This window comes from Penicillium antarcticum (assembly GCF_028974205.1).
Source record: "Penicillium antarcticum strain IBT 31339 chromosome Unknown utg000009l_segment0_segment0, whole genome shotgun sequence".
Taxonomy (NCBI): domain Eukaryota; kingdom Fungi; phylum Ascomycota; class Eurotiomycetes; order Eurotiales; family Aspergillaceae; genus Penicillium; species Penicillium antarcticum.
The window spans coordinates 143,851-157,866 of record NW_026695307.1 but is presented as its reverse complement, the minus strand read 5'-3'; the positions used below and the strand labels follow the sequence as shown (position 1 = coordinate 157,866).

Sequence of the window (14,016 nt, the reverse complement as noted above, 5' to 3'; positions counted from 1 at the left end):
TCTGACCCGGATAATAGCCTAAAACAAACTGCCGATATAACAGAATGCAACCATCATAGACCCCGGATTTTCGTCCTCGTTACGAGCTCGACACGAGGCAGAGATAAGGTTTGTGGGGTATTTTGCGGTGGAAGCTGTTGTGCATATCAAAGGGTTACTCTATAATAAATAGGGATCGGAGACTTGAGATAAATACCATGGGCCACGCGCGACAAGTGTCGGAAAAATAACACCCCCTCTCTGTGCACCGTAACCTTTCATTTTGAACTTAATGGATTCTTCGGGCATGAAGGACATGGCAAAGGCCGCGTCCGAACAGATCGAACATGCCAGCATGCACGATGAATCATCTTTCTCTCCCAAGGAGGAGAGAGCTCTTGTCCAGAAGATAGATCTCACTCTACTTCCTACAATCTGGATCATGTATCTTCTTTCCTACATGGATCGCACCAAGTATGTGATATCTATCCAATACCCTTCTTAGTAAAAAGCTAACTTCGCGACTCAAAGTATTGGCAACGCGAAGATTTCAGGAATGGAATCAGACCTCAACCTCACCTCCAGTCAATATTCCACAGCATTGTTGGTGTTCTTTGTTGGCTATGTGGTTTTTGAAGTCCCGAGCAAGTCTGTTAGCCTTCATTGAATTAACCTTGTTTCATACTAACGAGTCAACCTAAACAGTCTGGTGCTAAGCCGCTCCCGTCCATCCATCTTCCTTCCAGCAATAATGGTGACTTGGGGGGTACTGACCTGTGTGATGGCAGCGATCAAGGATTTCAAGCATCTTGTTGCCCTTCGGGTCATTATCGGATGTGTTGAAGCAGGGTTTGCACCTGGCGTGTTGCTAGTCCTTTCCTCGTGGTATAAGCGTACAGAGCAGTCCAAGAGGTTCGGGGTATATATCTCTGCGGCCATATTATCCGGTGCATTTGGCGGAATATTAGCTGCTGTTATTGTCAACAATCTTGAGGGAGTCCATGGAATACGTGGATGGCGATGGCTTTTTATTGTGGAAGGCGCGGCAACCATAGGTGTCGCGTTGATATCTTTGTTCATCTTGCCTGACTTTCCAGCCACTTCAAAGAGGCTTTCGGCCCGCGAGAGGGAGATTGCAGTGGCTCGTCTAGCCACCGAAATCGTCACTGCGATCACAGAGGATAGCGAGCGGCTGACACACTGGCAGGCCATTTTTGTGTCGGTGAAAGATTGGCGTACTTGGGCATTTACAATCGGTTACATGGTGAGTGTCACTTAGTTTCTACCTTTTCATTAGGTTTCTTATTTAGTGACTTTAACCGTCCACAGGTCATCGTTGGATCCAGTACTCTTTCATATTTTTATCCTACATTAGTCAAGGGACTCTTTGGACATGCGTCAACGGAAAAATCAATTTTCTTACCGTCCCAATCTATGGAGTGGCATTTGTATGTACCGGAATAACTGCTTATTTCAGTGACAAGATTCCAACATGGCGCGGAATGGTCATTGCAGCCTGGCTGTCCTTTTCGCTGGCCTGCTCAATCGCAGTTTGCGCAGTTTATAACTTCACGACGCGATATTTTCTTCTGATATTGATGGCCGCGGGACTCTGGGCCACAAATGGAGGTACCTTGGCCTATGCCTCTTCTGCCTTTGCCGGAATGAATCCGGAGGCCCGAGGTGCAAGCCTGGCTTTGGTCAACGCGTCAGGAAATCTAGCACAGATTTATGGCTCGGTATGCGCTAAACCTCTTTGAATTTGAAGGGCTAGAGCTGACTATATCACAGTATCTCTTTCCTGATAGCGATGAGCCGAAATTTCTCATGGGATTTGCTGTGATTTTCGCCATGCTAGCATTAGGCATTGTTGTTTTCATTTTGCTACATATTTGGTTTCGTCGCCAGGCTTGCTCGGTGATAGATAACTGATGAAAAAAAGATCAAGGGATTAATTGATTTGCTCCAAATTGCGCCGTGTAGGTTCTCACAGATTGCTATGTGAATTTCTAGTCACACTCTGGATATCTTCAAGGTATGTGAACTTTTATAGCTCATATCCAGGTTCCAGAAACAACACTATGCTATGAACTTTCTGCCTTTCTGCCTCCGTCTTTTCAACCTCTTCGCTGAACTGGTTTTGAATTGAAACTTGATACCGCTTTTCTGGGTGGGTTTGGATCTTCTCGTAGATTTTGATATCGGAGAAGACTATGGCTATAATAGATCTTCTCATGTATGATCAGACATGGCAAGAATATTCTTTTAGGCAAGAGTCAACTCTCATAAGAAAGAATAATAAATTAGTTGAGTTCTTGAAAGTCAGCACATCGTTGCTGAGTGGGTAGTCATTGAAACCGAAGAAAGATGGGGCATGAATGCGCAATATCTTGCAATTTCCAGTAAGCACTGGAAGCATGCATACAAAGATTGAATGACTCCTTAGGTCCATCTGCATGATTTCGTTCGGGGTTCTCGTTCAGGACTGGGCTTTGGTAACCAGAAGCAAGCCGAGACTCTCTCAGGGATCTTATGCCATGAACGTTGCAAGCCATGGAGAAAGCAAGGTCGATGACAAACCAGAAATCGGATATGATCTGCTGGGATGTATCAAAGGCATTGTGTTGACCCTAAGCAGTGCGCATTTCATCTAGCATAATCAGAATATTCATCCTTAGCATATTCTAGCTCAAGTTCTTTCCGCAACGATGCTCGAGGCCAACGCAAGCGCCTTTGATGAGAGCCGAGGAGATCTAAGAGTGCTAGCCGTTCATTTGGGGTATAAACACATATACCCGCTGGAAGAAGTCAGTAATCAGGTCTGCATGTAACCTGTCAGTCGGAAAGAAGACTTACCTCCAAAAACGCACTGCAGTGAAATAAGACTAGCCGCACTATCTTCAGAATCCACTGTTCGTGCAATGCCACATATAGTGTTGACAGATAATGTCAGCAACTTTTGGGCTGCACGATAGTCTTCAAGTCCCCCGGAGGAAGGACGGTGAAGAATAACTAGGATACGAGAAAGGCTGTGGACTTGCAGTGAAGCCGCATAGGGTGATGGATGAATCCAGATTGGGGGGAATATTTGGGTCTCAGAAAGGCCCGGAAGAGGACCATACTCTGGAGGTAGATGTTCGTACCACTGCTGCAAAAGATAGAGCAATTCACTACCGCGTTCAAGACGCCGAGAAAGCTCCATTGTATCTTGCTCCTCTTTGGATGCGTAGTTTACACATTGTGCGAAAAGCCATGTAGCCCGAGTAGCGAGTTCGGGAGCTGATAGAATCGACAAGGGCTTCTTTGGTTGCCAAAAGCTGAAAACCCGACGACGTTCTCTCAAAGCAACCCAGACATCCTGTCTTAGCCAAGCCCACCAAACAGCCTGACGTAGTCCGCCCGACTCTCCATCGTTGTCTTGAAATCGTTGAATCCAGAAGACACCCTTGAGATGTCTCTCCCAATCCTGATTGGATCCGTCGATCATCTCAAACGCGCTTATGAGAAGTGCGGTCGCAACTACCTCGTGGCTGCTAGCGTATGAAGGATGTCGCATTGCTTTGTTTAAACAACGCAAAGTTTCGTAGTAATACTGCACAGCCACATTGCGGTCGACCGTGTTGAGGTTGTTCGGGGTCTGAGATAGTGAAGAACGTCTGTCATCTGACCCGACAGAATCAACAGTGCCCAAGGGTCCCGGCACGGAAGACTCGAGCGATATGTGGCGTGCTGTAAAAGCTAGCAACGCTCGCATCAAGCCAGGACTCCGTAATGCTAAATGTGGTACGTTAGTAGAGAAATGCCTGAGGGGGTCATAAAAGTCCAGCCATTGACTTGAACAGCGCACAAAATGTGTAAATATATGGCGCTCAAGCTCCGACAGGGGAATAGGGAAAGCCGTCGTCCATGAAGTAGAGTCATTAGGTACGAAAGATTCTTCATCGAATGTGTGCGAAGATATTTGTTGTTCGATTCCAGAAACCCTTGGGAAAGCTGCTGCTTGAAAACTCTCTCGCTCTCTCCAGCTGCGTGGCCGTAAGTTCGCACTGTTTCTCGGGTCGGTCTTGTCCTCGACTGCCTGCACATTCGGAGAGCGTTGTAGAGGTGACAGCAAGAAGCCCGTGTCTGCATTTGCAGCATCCCTAGCTAGCAGCTCGAACCAGCTCAGAGGCGCGGCCCGAGTAGAGCTAACTGAGTTGTCGGTTCCGGGCGACAGGGCAAGGCTACGTGGTGAATCGGAGTTTTGATAGGCCGATAAAGTTGGACCGGGGGGCTCAATATCTCTGGCCGTTACAGGAGAAGCATGAGAGGCATGCAGTCCATGACGGTGCCTCTCTTGTTGCGAAATCTGCTCTTGATCACAGGCATCAACAAGTATTTGCAGTGGAGCATGAACGTGGGGTTGAGCAGGATCATTCTGTGAAAGGGTGTCACTATTCGGGGATCGAGTCAAGTGCCCATGCTTTGAGGTAATGGGAGTTGTGTCTTTGGACGCATATACGCAAGGTCGATTGCCCTTGACGCAAGGGCCACATTGTGGATGTGCCTGAGATGGTTAGATATGAGGCATCGACTCAGGCAGGGGGCCGTACTTCGTCACATTTCACATGACGTCGCTTGCAGATGAGACTAGAGTAGAATGCATGAGCGATGTCAACTTAATCTGGAAATATGCGTACCAGCCGGTAGTGGCTCGAAGACCCCGTCCTCGGGACTTGCGCTTTCCCGTCATTGAAAGAACAGAAAGCGGGGAAAGGTGTCGTGTCGAGGCTTCTGCAATATCGAGAAATGTCCGAGTGGATCATAGTAGTGCAGCCATTGGCTCGAGAAACGTACGAAATAGGTAAAATATGTGGCGCTCAAGGTCGAGTGAAGAGAGCAAGGCGAAACCGCGCCAAGACCGGCTCGACTCGAGGCTTGGTCACGTGGCATTGTTTGGATATTGGACTTTCCCTTGCGCAGATTATTTTCGATGCGTATGAGAATAATGACGTCATGTATTCCAACCCCAACGCTCGTATACCTGCAATCACGTTCTAACAAGTCACTTGAGGTAGGGATGTCCACGTTCCTTGTATAGTCTGCCCAATCTTCAACAATGCGTGTCGCCATCGCCGGTGGAACTAGTCCGACCTTAGGATGTTCGATTGTATCAGCCTTACAAGCCACCAAAGGCCGGTATACCCCGGTTATACTATCTCGTAAGGACAAAACGCCAACTGAAGAGGGATCCAATACACAAAATGGTGGAGTTGACATGCGATGCGTGGACTATCACTCTCACGACTCTCTGGTGCTTGCGCTGAGTGATGTGCATGCAGTCATCAGTGTCTTGCTTATCCCAGGGCCCGACTGGGTGACAGCTCAGGTGAATCTCCTCCACGCTGCGGAGGCTGCTGGCTGCCAACGTTTTGCCCCGTCTGAGTTCGCACTCACATCATTCGCTCACACCATGGTTGACCTGTTGAACGCCAAGAACACAGTTTGGAACGCTGTTCATGCATCGGTCGAACAAGGCAAAATTGATGCTGCCCGTTTCCCGTGCGGAATGTTCATGAACTATTTGGGGATAGGATGCCCGGAGGCAAAGCGTGCGGATGCCCTGGCTGGATTTCAAGAGGGTCCGTTCCTGGTTCACCTAGACAGCAGCCCGCCGTGGGTTGAAGTTCCCGTCCGACGTGATAATAGAATGCCTGACATAACAATGACCGACATCCGAGATGTCGGCAGATTTGTTGTTGCAGCTCTGGACATGAAAGAGCAGTGGGGTGGCCGTGAGCTAGGAATGGCGGGCGAGACCTTAGGCTTTGAGAAACTAATACGTATCTGCGAAAGGTATATTGGATATCCAATTGAGGTCCGAAGGGTGCAGGAAGATGAGCTTAGAGCAAGGCTGTCAGCAATGCGCCCAGAACAAGTCATTCCTCGTATGGAATGTCAACTGGAAATTGTTTGTTCACGTGGCGCATCTGTTGTGCCATCTACACTCAACTTGTCACCTTCACAGCCCACAACTGTTGAGCAATACATGAAGCTCTACTGGGGATAGCGTCAATGGTTTCATGTGATACACCAGACCCTCACCTTCGTCGCAGTTGACAATTTTACGGTGCGGATCCTCACGGTTAGGTCTTTTTGACTGAAACAAAATGGGCATTCATGTCTCTAAGCTATGGTTGAATATTAGGTGTCGCGGGAAGCAGAATGGAAGTAGAATGAAATCCTGATTTGAATTGACCGGCTTTATTCTTGAACTGAAAGAACTGTCACATACATTCTGCTTCCCTCTAACCGATCTGGCGAGATCATTGGGTAGAACCGCAGCTGGGAAGTTCAGATTAGACTACAGGCCACCCACTGGAGAAATCAATCGCGTTCCATCCAAACAATTTTTGGCCGTCAGCATAGCCAATTGTGGTATCAACATAGTGATAGTAGAGCACTGGGCCGTAAGTAGGATCGGTAAACACTCCCCTGAGAGCTGTTAATTTGGGTGATTTGACGTTTCGTAAGGTATTATCCAATGACTTACTGTCCACCGGGGCCGTAGACTGTGCCGTGGCTTTCCAAGACAACTGTACCTCCACCACTTGTACAGGCAGTACCAGATTTGTCAACCTAGAAACGAAGTTAACTAAAGAAAACGACATTTTGTGAAGCCTTGAAACACGTACGAATCCACTAGTAGCTGAAGTTGACCTGCAGACCTTGATCTTGTACTCTGCTCCACTGGCAGGACGAGATGTATCATAGCCACAACAAATGCCAGCAGAGTAAAAGAGATAATAGTAGTTGCCGTACTTGTACATGTAAGCTCCCTCGACAGCATGCGTACCGGAAGAGTCATATGCCAAATTGTAGGACGATGATGCGACTTTGGTGGCAGCAGAATTCATTGGCGCTTGATAGATATCATGCCAGAAAGAGCCGAAGTTCATGTAGTAGGTGCCACCATCATTGAAGAGATTACCATCAATAGCATTGTATGCTTTGGAAGAAGATGAGGCGATGCCAGTACTTCCATGGTCAGTCCAAGAACCAGACTCCATAGTCGCGGAAGTAGCTAATCCAATCGCTGAATTTTGCGATCCAAAGCTCGAAACGGAATAGTAAACATGGTAAGCACCATTCACAATTTGAGCGTCAGGTGCCTAAGTAACATGACGTGAATATATATGTGGCAATGCGCCAGTGCAAAGATCTTACCCATAAGTCATCGTTACCGGCAAGGTCAATTGATGATCCAGAAGGAAGCATGGACCCTACAGTCGTCCATGGTCCTGAGATAGACGAGGCCTTTGCGTAGGAGATCTTATTGCCAGTAGAAAAACGGAAATAGGTCTTGTCGGAGGATCTCTGGATCAACGACGGGTCGTGCACATTGCAGGCCCCTGAGCATGTTCCGGGGTTCGCATATCCATGCGCCAAGGCCGCAAACAAGACCGCTGGCCTAACAGCCTTCATCAGATGCATTGGAAAAGATCTTTCGTAGCGTGGACAGAGAGTGAATTTACTCTGAAATGCGAGGATACCACGAGCTAGTTATAGAAACACCCGAAACCCTGCATAAAGCACAATTCGTGGAATTTGAGCCTTGTCATACCAATACACGGAGATGCTCCGCGGACAACGTTCTGTCCATGCAATAGGAAAAATTATCAGAGCTCATTTAAACCGATTGGAGCACTTCAGAAATTGCACCAAAAACAGGGACCCCTAGCACCGACTGGTGGAATTCCCAAACACTAGCTACAGGCGCCACCATGCAACCGAGACACGCCAAGTTCCGGGGGACCCTCAAAGATGGCACTGTGCGTTTCTTCAGTTGGACAGAAGGAGGTAAGAATAAGCGGAACATGGAGCACGCTCGGAGTATTGCCCAATATGTCCAACTTGCGTTTCAGGTTATGTTTGCATTAAATAATTGTGCCTACAACCCCTTTCTCCTTCTCACAGTAGACCTGCCATCACTCGAGTCAATGCCTCATCTTCGGCGTGAAAAGCATCTAACGCATTAGGCAATCGTGTGTCGCTTGTCTGAGTCAAGCCCACGTCTACGGAGACGTCCGGATCAGTGTGGGGGTCAAAATAGAACCCGCCTGCAATCTCAAAGAAGCTGCTTAAGTCTTCACAGCCATTTGTCTCTGCTCCTGTTACTATCCCGGGTGAGATTGGCCAGAGGGTGGTAGACGAGGGCTGAGGAGTAGGGATTCCGGAAGTTTGGTGAAGGCTAGGAGTGTACTGCCCGGGTGACTGTGCTGTGCCAGACCGCGGGGTGGTATTCCAGATTGCGTGAGATAACTGCAGACTTGTTTGCGAGGTAGAAAGCGAATAGGGATCCGACGGATCGTCCTTTAAACCTCCACTCGGGCCGCGACGAACGGATTGGCGACCGGCATCGTCCAGCCGAATATTCAATTGAATCAGCTTCAGGCTGTGTATGATTTTCTGCAATCTCCGTGAGGTACGGGCCCGGGTTGCCGAGCGTCGGACCATATCTACAGCCGTATAAAACTCGGGTCGGCAGGCGTGGCTGAAACGCGATGGAGCATGTAAGACAGCCAAGAAGAGGGCCGCAAGAGCTGATAACAGAAAGTAATTGAATGGCTCCGGGCGCTGGAAGTATATACTTGAAACCCGGCTGAAATAATCCAGCATGTGCACAGTGCTCTTGGCTGTCTCTACGGCGGTTGACGCGCCCACAAGGTTGTCTGCAATCCGTTCACCACTTAGAAGATTTTGGCGGTAGACAAGAATTCGGAGCTGATTAGCCTGCAGAGCAAGAAGAACTTGAAGCATCATGGCTCGGTCGGTATGCTCCGATCCCTCCGGAGAGCGCCAGCTTGGATCGAATCGTAGTTCGCGTGGAATTGAACGAATCCACTGTTGGACTTGAGCATCCAAATAGGCGACACCGTCTAAAGTCGCTGCCTGTGAACGATTGGACCAGCCCACAACCAGCCCCCATATCTTTGTGCTCAGACGAGCGTAAGAGATCATACATGTCAGGTATGGTGTGGAGTGGCCCGGCTCAGGTAGGTTGACATCCAGATCCGCATCTTGAATCGCAAAGGGAAGACCTGTTCCAAAGGACCATTTCCGGTCCAGTACATAGATACACCAGAATAGTCGACTCGCCCATGTCCACTCCAATTCCCCCGGAAAAACACCTCCAGTCTTTTGCCAGGTGTCTTGACGGTGTAGGCCTAGTTCTGTACTCCCTCGGACTGCCATCCCGATCAATCGCCAAGCAATGACTTCGTCGTCTCGATAAGAATGGAAGATGGACAACAAGGTCAGAATGAGAATTTCTTTCATGTCGACTTCGGCGACTTTTAGTCTGCTCGCAAAACGGTCTTCGACACTGTCGGCTAGATGGGCAGCACGTTCACTGCGACCGTGCGATTCCGCCAGCAAAGCAGTTGCCAGCAATATCTTGAGAACTTGGGCATCTCTTGCAGAGAACCAATCATCGGCAACGGGTGCCATCGATTCGGAAGGCCCGGTTGTTGAATTAGAGCGATAGTATTCCAAGACATATGCGCGCACACTCTCCAAGTCGACACAAGGGTACATCACACCGACCGTGTCCTCATATATCTGTACCAAACGGAGTGTTTCATTGAGCCCTAGGCTTTCCAGAGGATCCCCAGTGGCGACATTCTCGCCCTCGTCGGACGGTGCAGGGCTCGGGGCAACTGTTGATAGGTCTAATTCGTCACGACCTTCAGCAGCCTCTTTCTCATCCGAAGAAAATGATTGTGGACGATTAAGACCGAACTCTGCACTTGTGGGTCCGACATAAGTTGGTGACTTGGGTGCATTCAAGATGCGACGCAGACCACCCGCAGCCGGGATTCCTGATGGCTTCGACGAAGCAGGACTGCTGGATTCGAGTTCATGGAGGCGGGCGGAAAGTGTGCGCATCTCCTGGCGCAGAGTTTCTAACTGCCGGTCTACAACTCGGAATCTCGTAGTTGCTCTAATGGATATCAGTGAATATCTCTTGGACTACGGGGGATGTTTGAGGGCATACTGGTCATCTTTGATCTCAGTCTGAGTCATTCCACTAGATCGAATCGTAGCATAGACACACGGGATTTGATCGCGAGAGCATCGCGCGCAGGAAGAACCACCGCTACATTTCAACTTGCGTCGTTTGCATTCGTTGCTGATTTGATCAGTTCACGAAAAAGGGGCAGAAGGCAGAACAGGGGTTGACACACCAGGCAACTTGAGTATATTTGGCTCTCTTTCTTCGCGACGAATCCTCAGAATCGAGCATGGTGAGGTGTGAGGTCAAAGAGAGAGGTAACTCGGAATTGACGGCGGAATGGAAATGGCCAGAGCCGAGATTCCGAGCTGCGGATCTTATCCGCCTGTACGGCAGTCTACTACCGTGTATATGTTCGTTTAGCCCAGTTTACAATAAATTATAAGTCAAAAGTTATTTTCTGATTTGGATGGTTACTGAATGATTACTGAATATATTATGTGATTTTAAATTCCTGTATAGCATGCACCGAAAGCCGTACCAAATCCCTAGACTCACTTCACTACAAGCATCTCTTTAGATCTAACAAGGTAGAAGTGAATTTGAAGAACGCTAAAGTACAATCAATATAACCACCTAAATGTGCGATTTTCGGCAACATTCCGCATCGGCTAAGCGAGACGATCCATTCTTGTTGGAAGGCACATCGAGCGACGGGTTAGCGACGAAGAAGTCTGCGGGTCGGATCATGAGTTGGAAGATCTCCACAGGCCTGGGATTGTTAGTTGTGTGCAAAAAAATGACAGAAAAAAACACTTACATCACAGGCCAGTCCTCTACACGTGGGTTGTGAGTAATGCCAAAGGAGTTCCAAACTACCACATCGGTATCGACAACGGCATCGCCACGGCGAACGGCGTCTGCGACACCTTCAATTTCTGTCTGGCTCTGTAACGTATAGCGCCCACCAGCATAGAGCTCTCCGTCACGATGCTTGGTGACCCAAACGTGATGTTGAGCAAACTGCGCCCGACGTGCCTGTACTGATTCTGGATCGGCCAGCAACATCTGGGTTGCCAAAGGAATGAATTTGTAGCCCACGGGGCTTCCACTGATGGGGTTCGTCTTGTGAGGGTTAACCATCTTGATAGTACGGTTGAGCTGAGGAGCAGCATCTATCCAAGAAGAACGTTCCACTGTCTGCTTCGTGACTTCGTAAAAGTTCCCGTTCGGGTTAGTGACTGCATTTATTGGAACAGGGTGAGATTCCTCAACAATCACTGAATTGTTTGGACCGTCAATTGCCGGATCAATTCGGACGTTGAAGATATGCTGGTGGTTCTGGGCGAGAACGCCACCACTGACCACAGTACCGTAGTCGCTGACCTTGCCAGCATCGATATTGACGACGTTCAAAATACCTGTGGCGCGGGCCTCAACTGTAATGCCAGCAGATTGGTCGAACTTGTAGGCAAAGATGTATTCATAGTTGGCCAGTGTGATGATGAACTGGATGACCAACTCCCGATGCCGAGTGACAACCGCCCGCCCAGTGCGCCAGTTGGAGTGCTTCCAGCCGATTCCATTATCCTGTTCATGAAGGCAGATTGCATTGGGGAGGGTTTGGGCAGTGCCATCTGGTTGAGTGAGGACAGCATCGAAGTATTTGATCACTCCAAGACAGTCACAACCAAGCGACAGGTTGTTGGCCATGTTACCACCACCTCCATCGCCAAAGTCAAAGGCCTGCTTCCGATGGAAGGGAGGTCGTGGATCAGCATAAGGTACTGTCTGAACGGAAAGATTAGCATTGGTTTCTCTGACAGAGACAAAGATTCTTACCATTTCGCTAACTGCCAGTCGGTGCATCACACTGCGGCCGTCATAGGACACATCGTGAATGGTGGCTCCCTCTCGAGGATTAAAGGCGACACGGAACCGCCACTTCTGCCATTCGACGAGAGATTCGTTCGTAACCCGGAAAGAAGGACCCTCAGGCTGCACCACATTGAGTGGCTTTAGATCCTTGCGTGTGCCCTCGGGCATTAGCTCTGGGACATATTCCGAAGGCTTGCAGTGGCCGATAATGTCTCGCTTGAAGGTTTGATCCAAAAGTCCCTCACCTTTTCCACCGGTGGCAGGTCGATCAACGCGGATAATCTCTTGTGTCAAAGCGTCCATCACCGGAATGACAGGCAAGGGGAAAGAGTAGAAGTTGGAGTCCTCATTTCCAGATCGCTTGTCTTGGGCAAAACATAAGCCCTGAAAGAAGCGGCGATTCTCATCTGTATGATCCAATCCGCCATAGGGCCAGGGCTCAATCACGACCTCAAAGCCCTCGGGAAGGATGAAATCCGAGAGGGCTTCCTGGAATAAGGGAGACTTCATGCACCGTTCCACAAGGACATCAAACTCGTTGCTTTGAAATGATTAGTATGCACCTTTCACTGATTCCATGGTACTGCTTACATTGTCAAACTGGCATGATGTTGCTTCCCCACCACCGTGTGCTTAACGCGCGACTGCGAAACTAAATCGACCACCGATTCGTGGAACTGGGGGACACGGTCTGAGCCAATCACATCATACTGGCATAGGGCGAGACGCGGAGGCCTCGGGGTTGTTGGGCTGAGACGACCAGCATGTTCCACTGCCAGAAACTCCAAGAGCAGTGCTTTTGGTGGTTCCTGCAGGAAGATCTCTCGGAAGTCAATGACAACATTTGGGTGAGCAGCTTTGATCACATCACGGGCCAAGTTAGTCTCGGTTAGAGAGAGAATAGAGAGGGGGTGAGACATGATTGCGTTGGCAACCAGATTACCGCGTTGGAAGTCTTTCAATATTTATAGACAGTTGTAATCGGAAAGTCGGAAATACTTCCGAGAGTCGGAATGAAGGAAAGCCGGAAACATTCCGTGATATGTAGGTACTCCGTACTTAGTTGTAAGATACACATAGTAGTCAAGTAATGCGGGGATGATTAGAAAGATGTTCAAGTCCTTTTACGAAATCCATCAGATTTACGTTTTCATTGCCTCTTGGATTGGGGATGCTAAAGTTCCCTGCACTGATACGGCGAATCACCTTGGTGTCCTTAAGCCACACTCCGTGCCACAACTTCTTTCATGTAAAGGCTACCTTGACAGGTCACTCGGATGATTGTGGATGGCGTTCTCCACTCGGGGAAACTTTTTGGTCGATCCGGAGTACAATTGGGCTATCTTGGAAATAGAGATTGAAACACCCCACTACCCAGAGCTCAACTCCCATGTACAGTCAATTCACTTTTGCATTGGATTTGCGCCTTTCCTTGACTACAATGCTAGTCGTTGCGCATTAATTTTCGCTCACTCCAGACACCCCGCAACTAAAATCCACCCAAACCCACCAGAACGCCGACTGGCACCTGGCGCAATACTACCGATCGCGATTAGCCTTTCCCTCCCTGATCTGTCTAACATCAAAGCGCGGACCGGCCTGTGTACCTATTTTGCCTAGGTTGATAGAACTTTGATTGATTGATGATTGATTGTTTGATACCTTTTCTTCGGTCTCCAATCACCGGTCGCACTAACCCATAGAGGGTATTTTGCGCACCTCACAATCCCTCATTCCTCAAGGCGGACGAAGACCTAATCCATCTCCATGCTGAAGCACTCTGGGCGCCTGGAGTCCTCACTAAATTTTATGACCCCCACCCGGTTGTCCCTGCTTCTGCTTCCGCGACTTTTCATTCCTTCCAGGTGAGTGCGTCCGAAAGGTTACGAGCCTATTTTCCCTTCCCGGCGCCCTGTTGGTCACTTCTTTTCTATCCACCTCTCCGTATTGATGATCAGACACATTCAAGTTTGATGAGAAGATGTTGAGTCGAGTGGAGCTGGCATTCAATATTCCCCGGGGGGTTTTCCCAAGTTGGGGCCCGGAAAATGTACTCCGAAGGGATCTCCACTGGGTTTTAATATGGATGGAATAGTATTGCCTTGTGGCCCTGCAGTATGATGGCACTAACCAACTTGAATCAATAAATATAGGACTGCCTCACG

The 14,016-nt window shown here is 48.9% G+C and overlaps 6 protein-coding genes across 6 annotated transcripts; 2 read left to right on the top strand and 4 right to left on the bottom strand.

The window, feature by feature from the left end:
* Positions 1 to 271: 271 nt before the first annotated feature.
* On the top strand, positions 272 to 1,911 carry N7508_008407 (uncharacterized protein; the record flags this gene model as incomplete). The annotated part of the gene is made up of 5 exons (XM_058466471.1): positions 272 to 453; positions 511 to 627; positions 685 to 1,247; positions 1,309 to 1,718; positions 1,771 to 1,911. 5 exons carry the CDS (start codon positions 272 to 274, stop codon positions 1,909 to 1,911), a joined length of 1,413 nt encoding a protein of 470 aa, XP_058314317.1.
* A 698-nt stretch (positions 1,912 to 2,609) lies between these two features.
* On the bottom strand, positions 2,610 to 4,711 carry N7508_008406 (Zn(II)2Cys6 transcription factor domain-containing protein; the record flags this gene model as incomplete). Its single annotated transcript, XM_058466470.1, has 5 exons — positions 2,610 to 2,629; positions 2,775 to 2,777; positions 2,836 to 4,525; positions 4,572 to 4,608; positions 4,659 to 4,711. The coding sequence occupies 5 exons, from the start codon at positions 4,709 to 4,711 to the stop codon at positions 2,610 to 2,612; spliced, it is 1,803 nt and encodes a 600-aa protein (XP_058314316.1).
* A 366-nt stretch (positions 4,712 to 5,077) lies between these two features.
* N7508_008405 (uncharacterized protein) lies at positions 5,078 to 6,028 on the top strand (the record flags this gene model as incomplete). Its single annotated transcript, XM_058466469.1, has 1 exon — positions 5,078 to 6,028. One exon carries the CDS (start codon positions 5,078 to 5,080, stop codon positions 6,026 to 6,028), a length of 951 nt encoding a protein of 316 aa, XP_058314315.1.
* A 289-nt stretch (positions 6,029 to 6,317) lies between these two features.
* Positions 6,318 to 7,452, bottom strand: abnA (putative extracellular endo-1,5-alpha-L-arabinase; the record flags this gene model as incomplete). Its single annotated transcript, XM_058466468.1, has 4 exons — positions 6,318 to 6,453; positions 6,512 to 6,597; positions 6,654 to 7,130; positions 7,186 to 7,452. The coding sequence occupies 4 exons, from the start codon at positions 7,450 to 7,452 to the stop codon at positions 6,318 to 6,320; spliced, it is 966 nt and encodes a 321-aa protein (XP_058314314.1).
* Positions 7,453 to 7,929: 477 nt separating this feature from the next.
* On the bottom strand, positions 7,930 to 9,906 carry N7508_008403 (transcription factor domain-containing protein; the record flags this gene model as incomplete). Its single annotated transcript, XM_058466467.1, has 1 exon — positions 7,930 to 9,906. One exon carries the CDS (start codon positions 9,904 to 9,906, stop codon positions 7,930 to 7,932), a length of 1,977 nt encoding a protein of 658 aa, XP_058314313.1.
* A 703-nt stretch (positions 9,907 to 10,609) lies between these two features.
* Positions 10,610 to 12,771, bottom strand: N7508_008402 (putative copper amine oxidase; the record flags this gene model as incomplete). Its single annotated transcript, XM_058466466.1, has 4 exons — positions 10,610 to 10,745; positions 10,794 to 11,764; positions 11,816 to 12,392; positions 12,443 to 12,771. The coding sequence occupies 4 exons, from the start codon at positions 12,769 to 12,771 to the stop codon at positions 10,610 to 10,612; spliced, it is 2,013 nt and encodes a 670-aa protein (XP_058314312.1).
* Between the last annotated feature and the right edge of the window lie 1,245 nt (positions 12,772 to 14,016).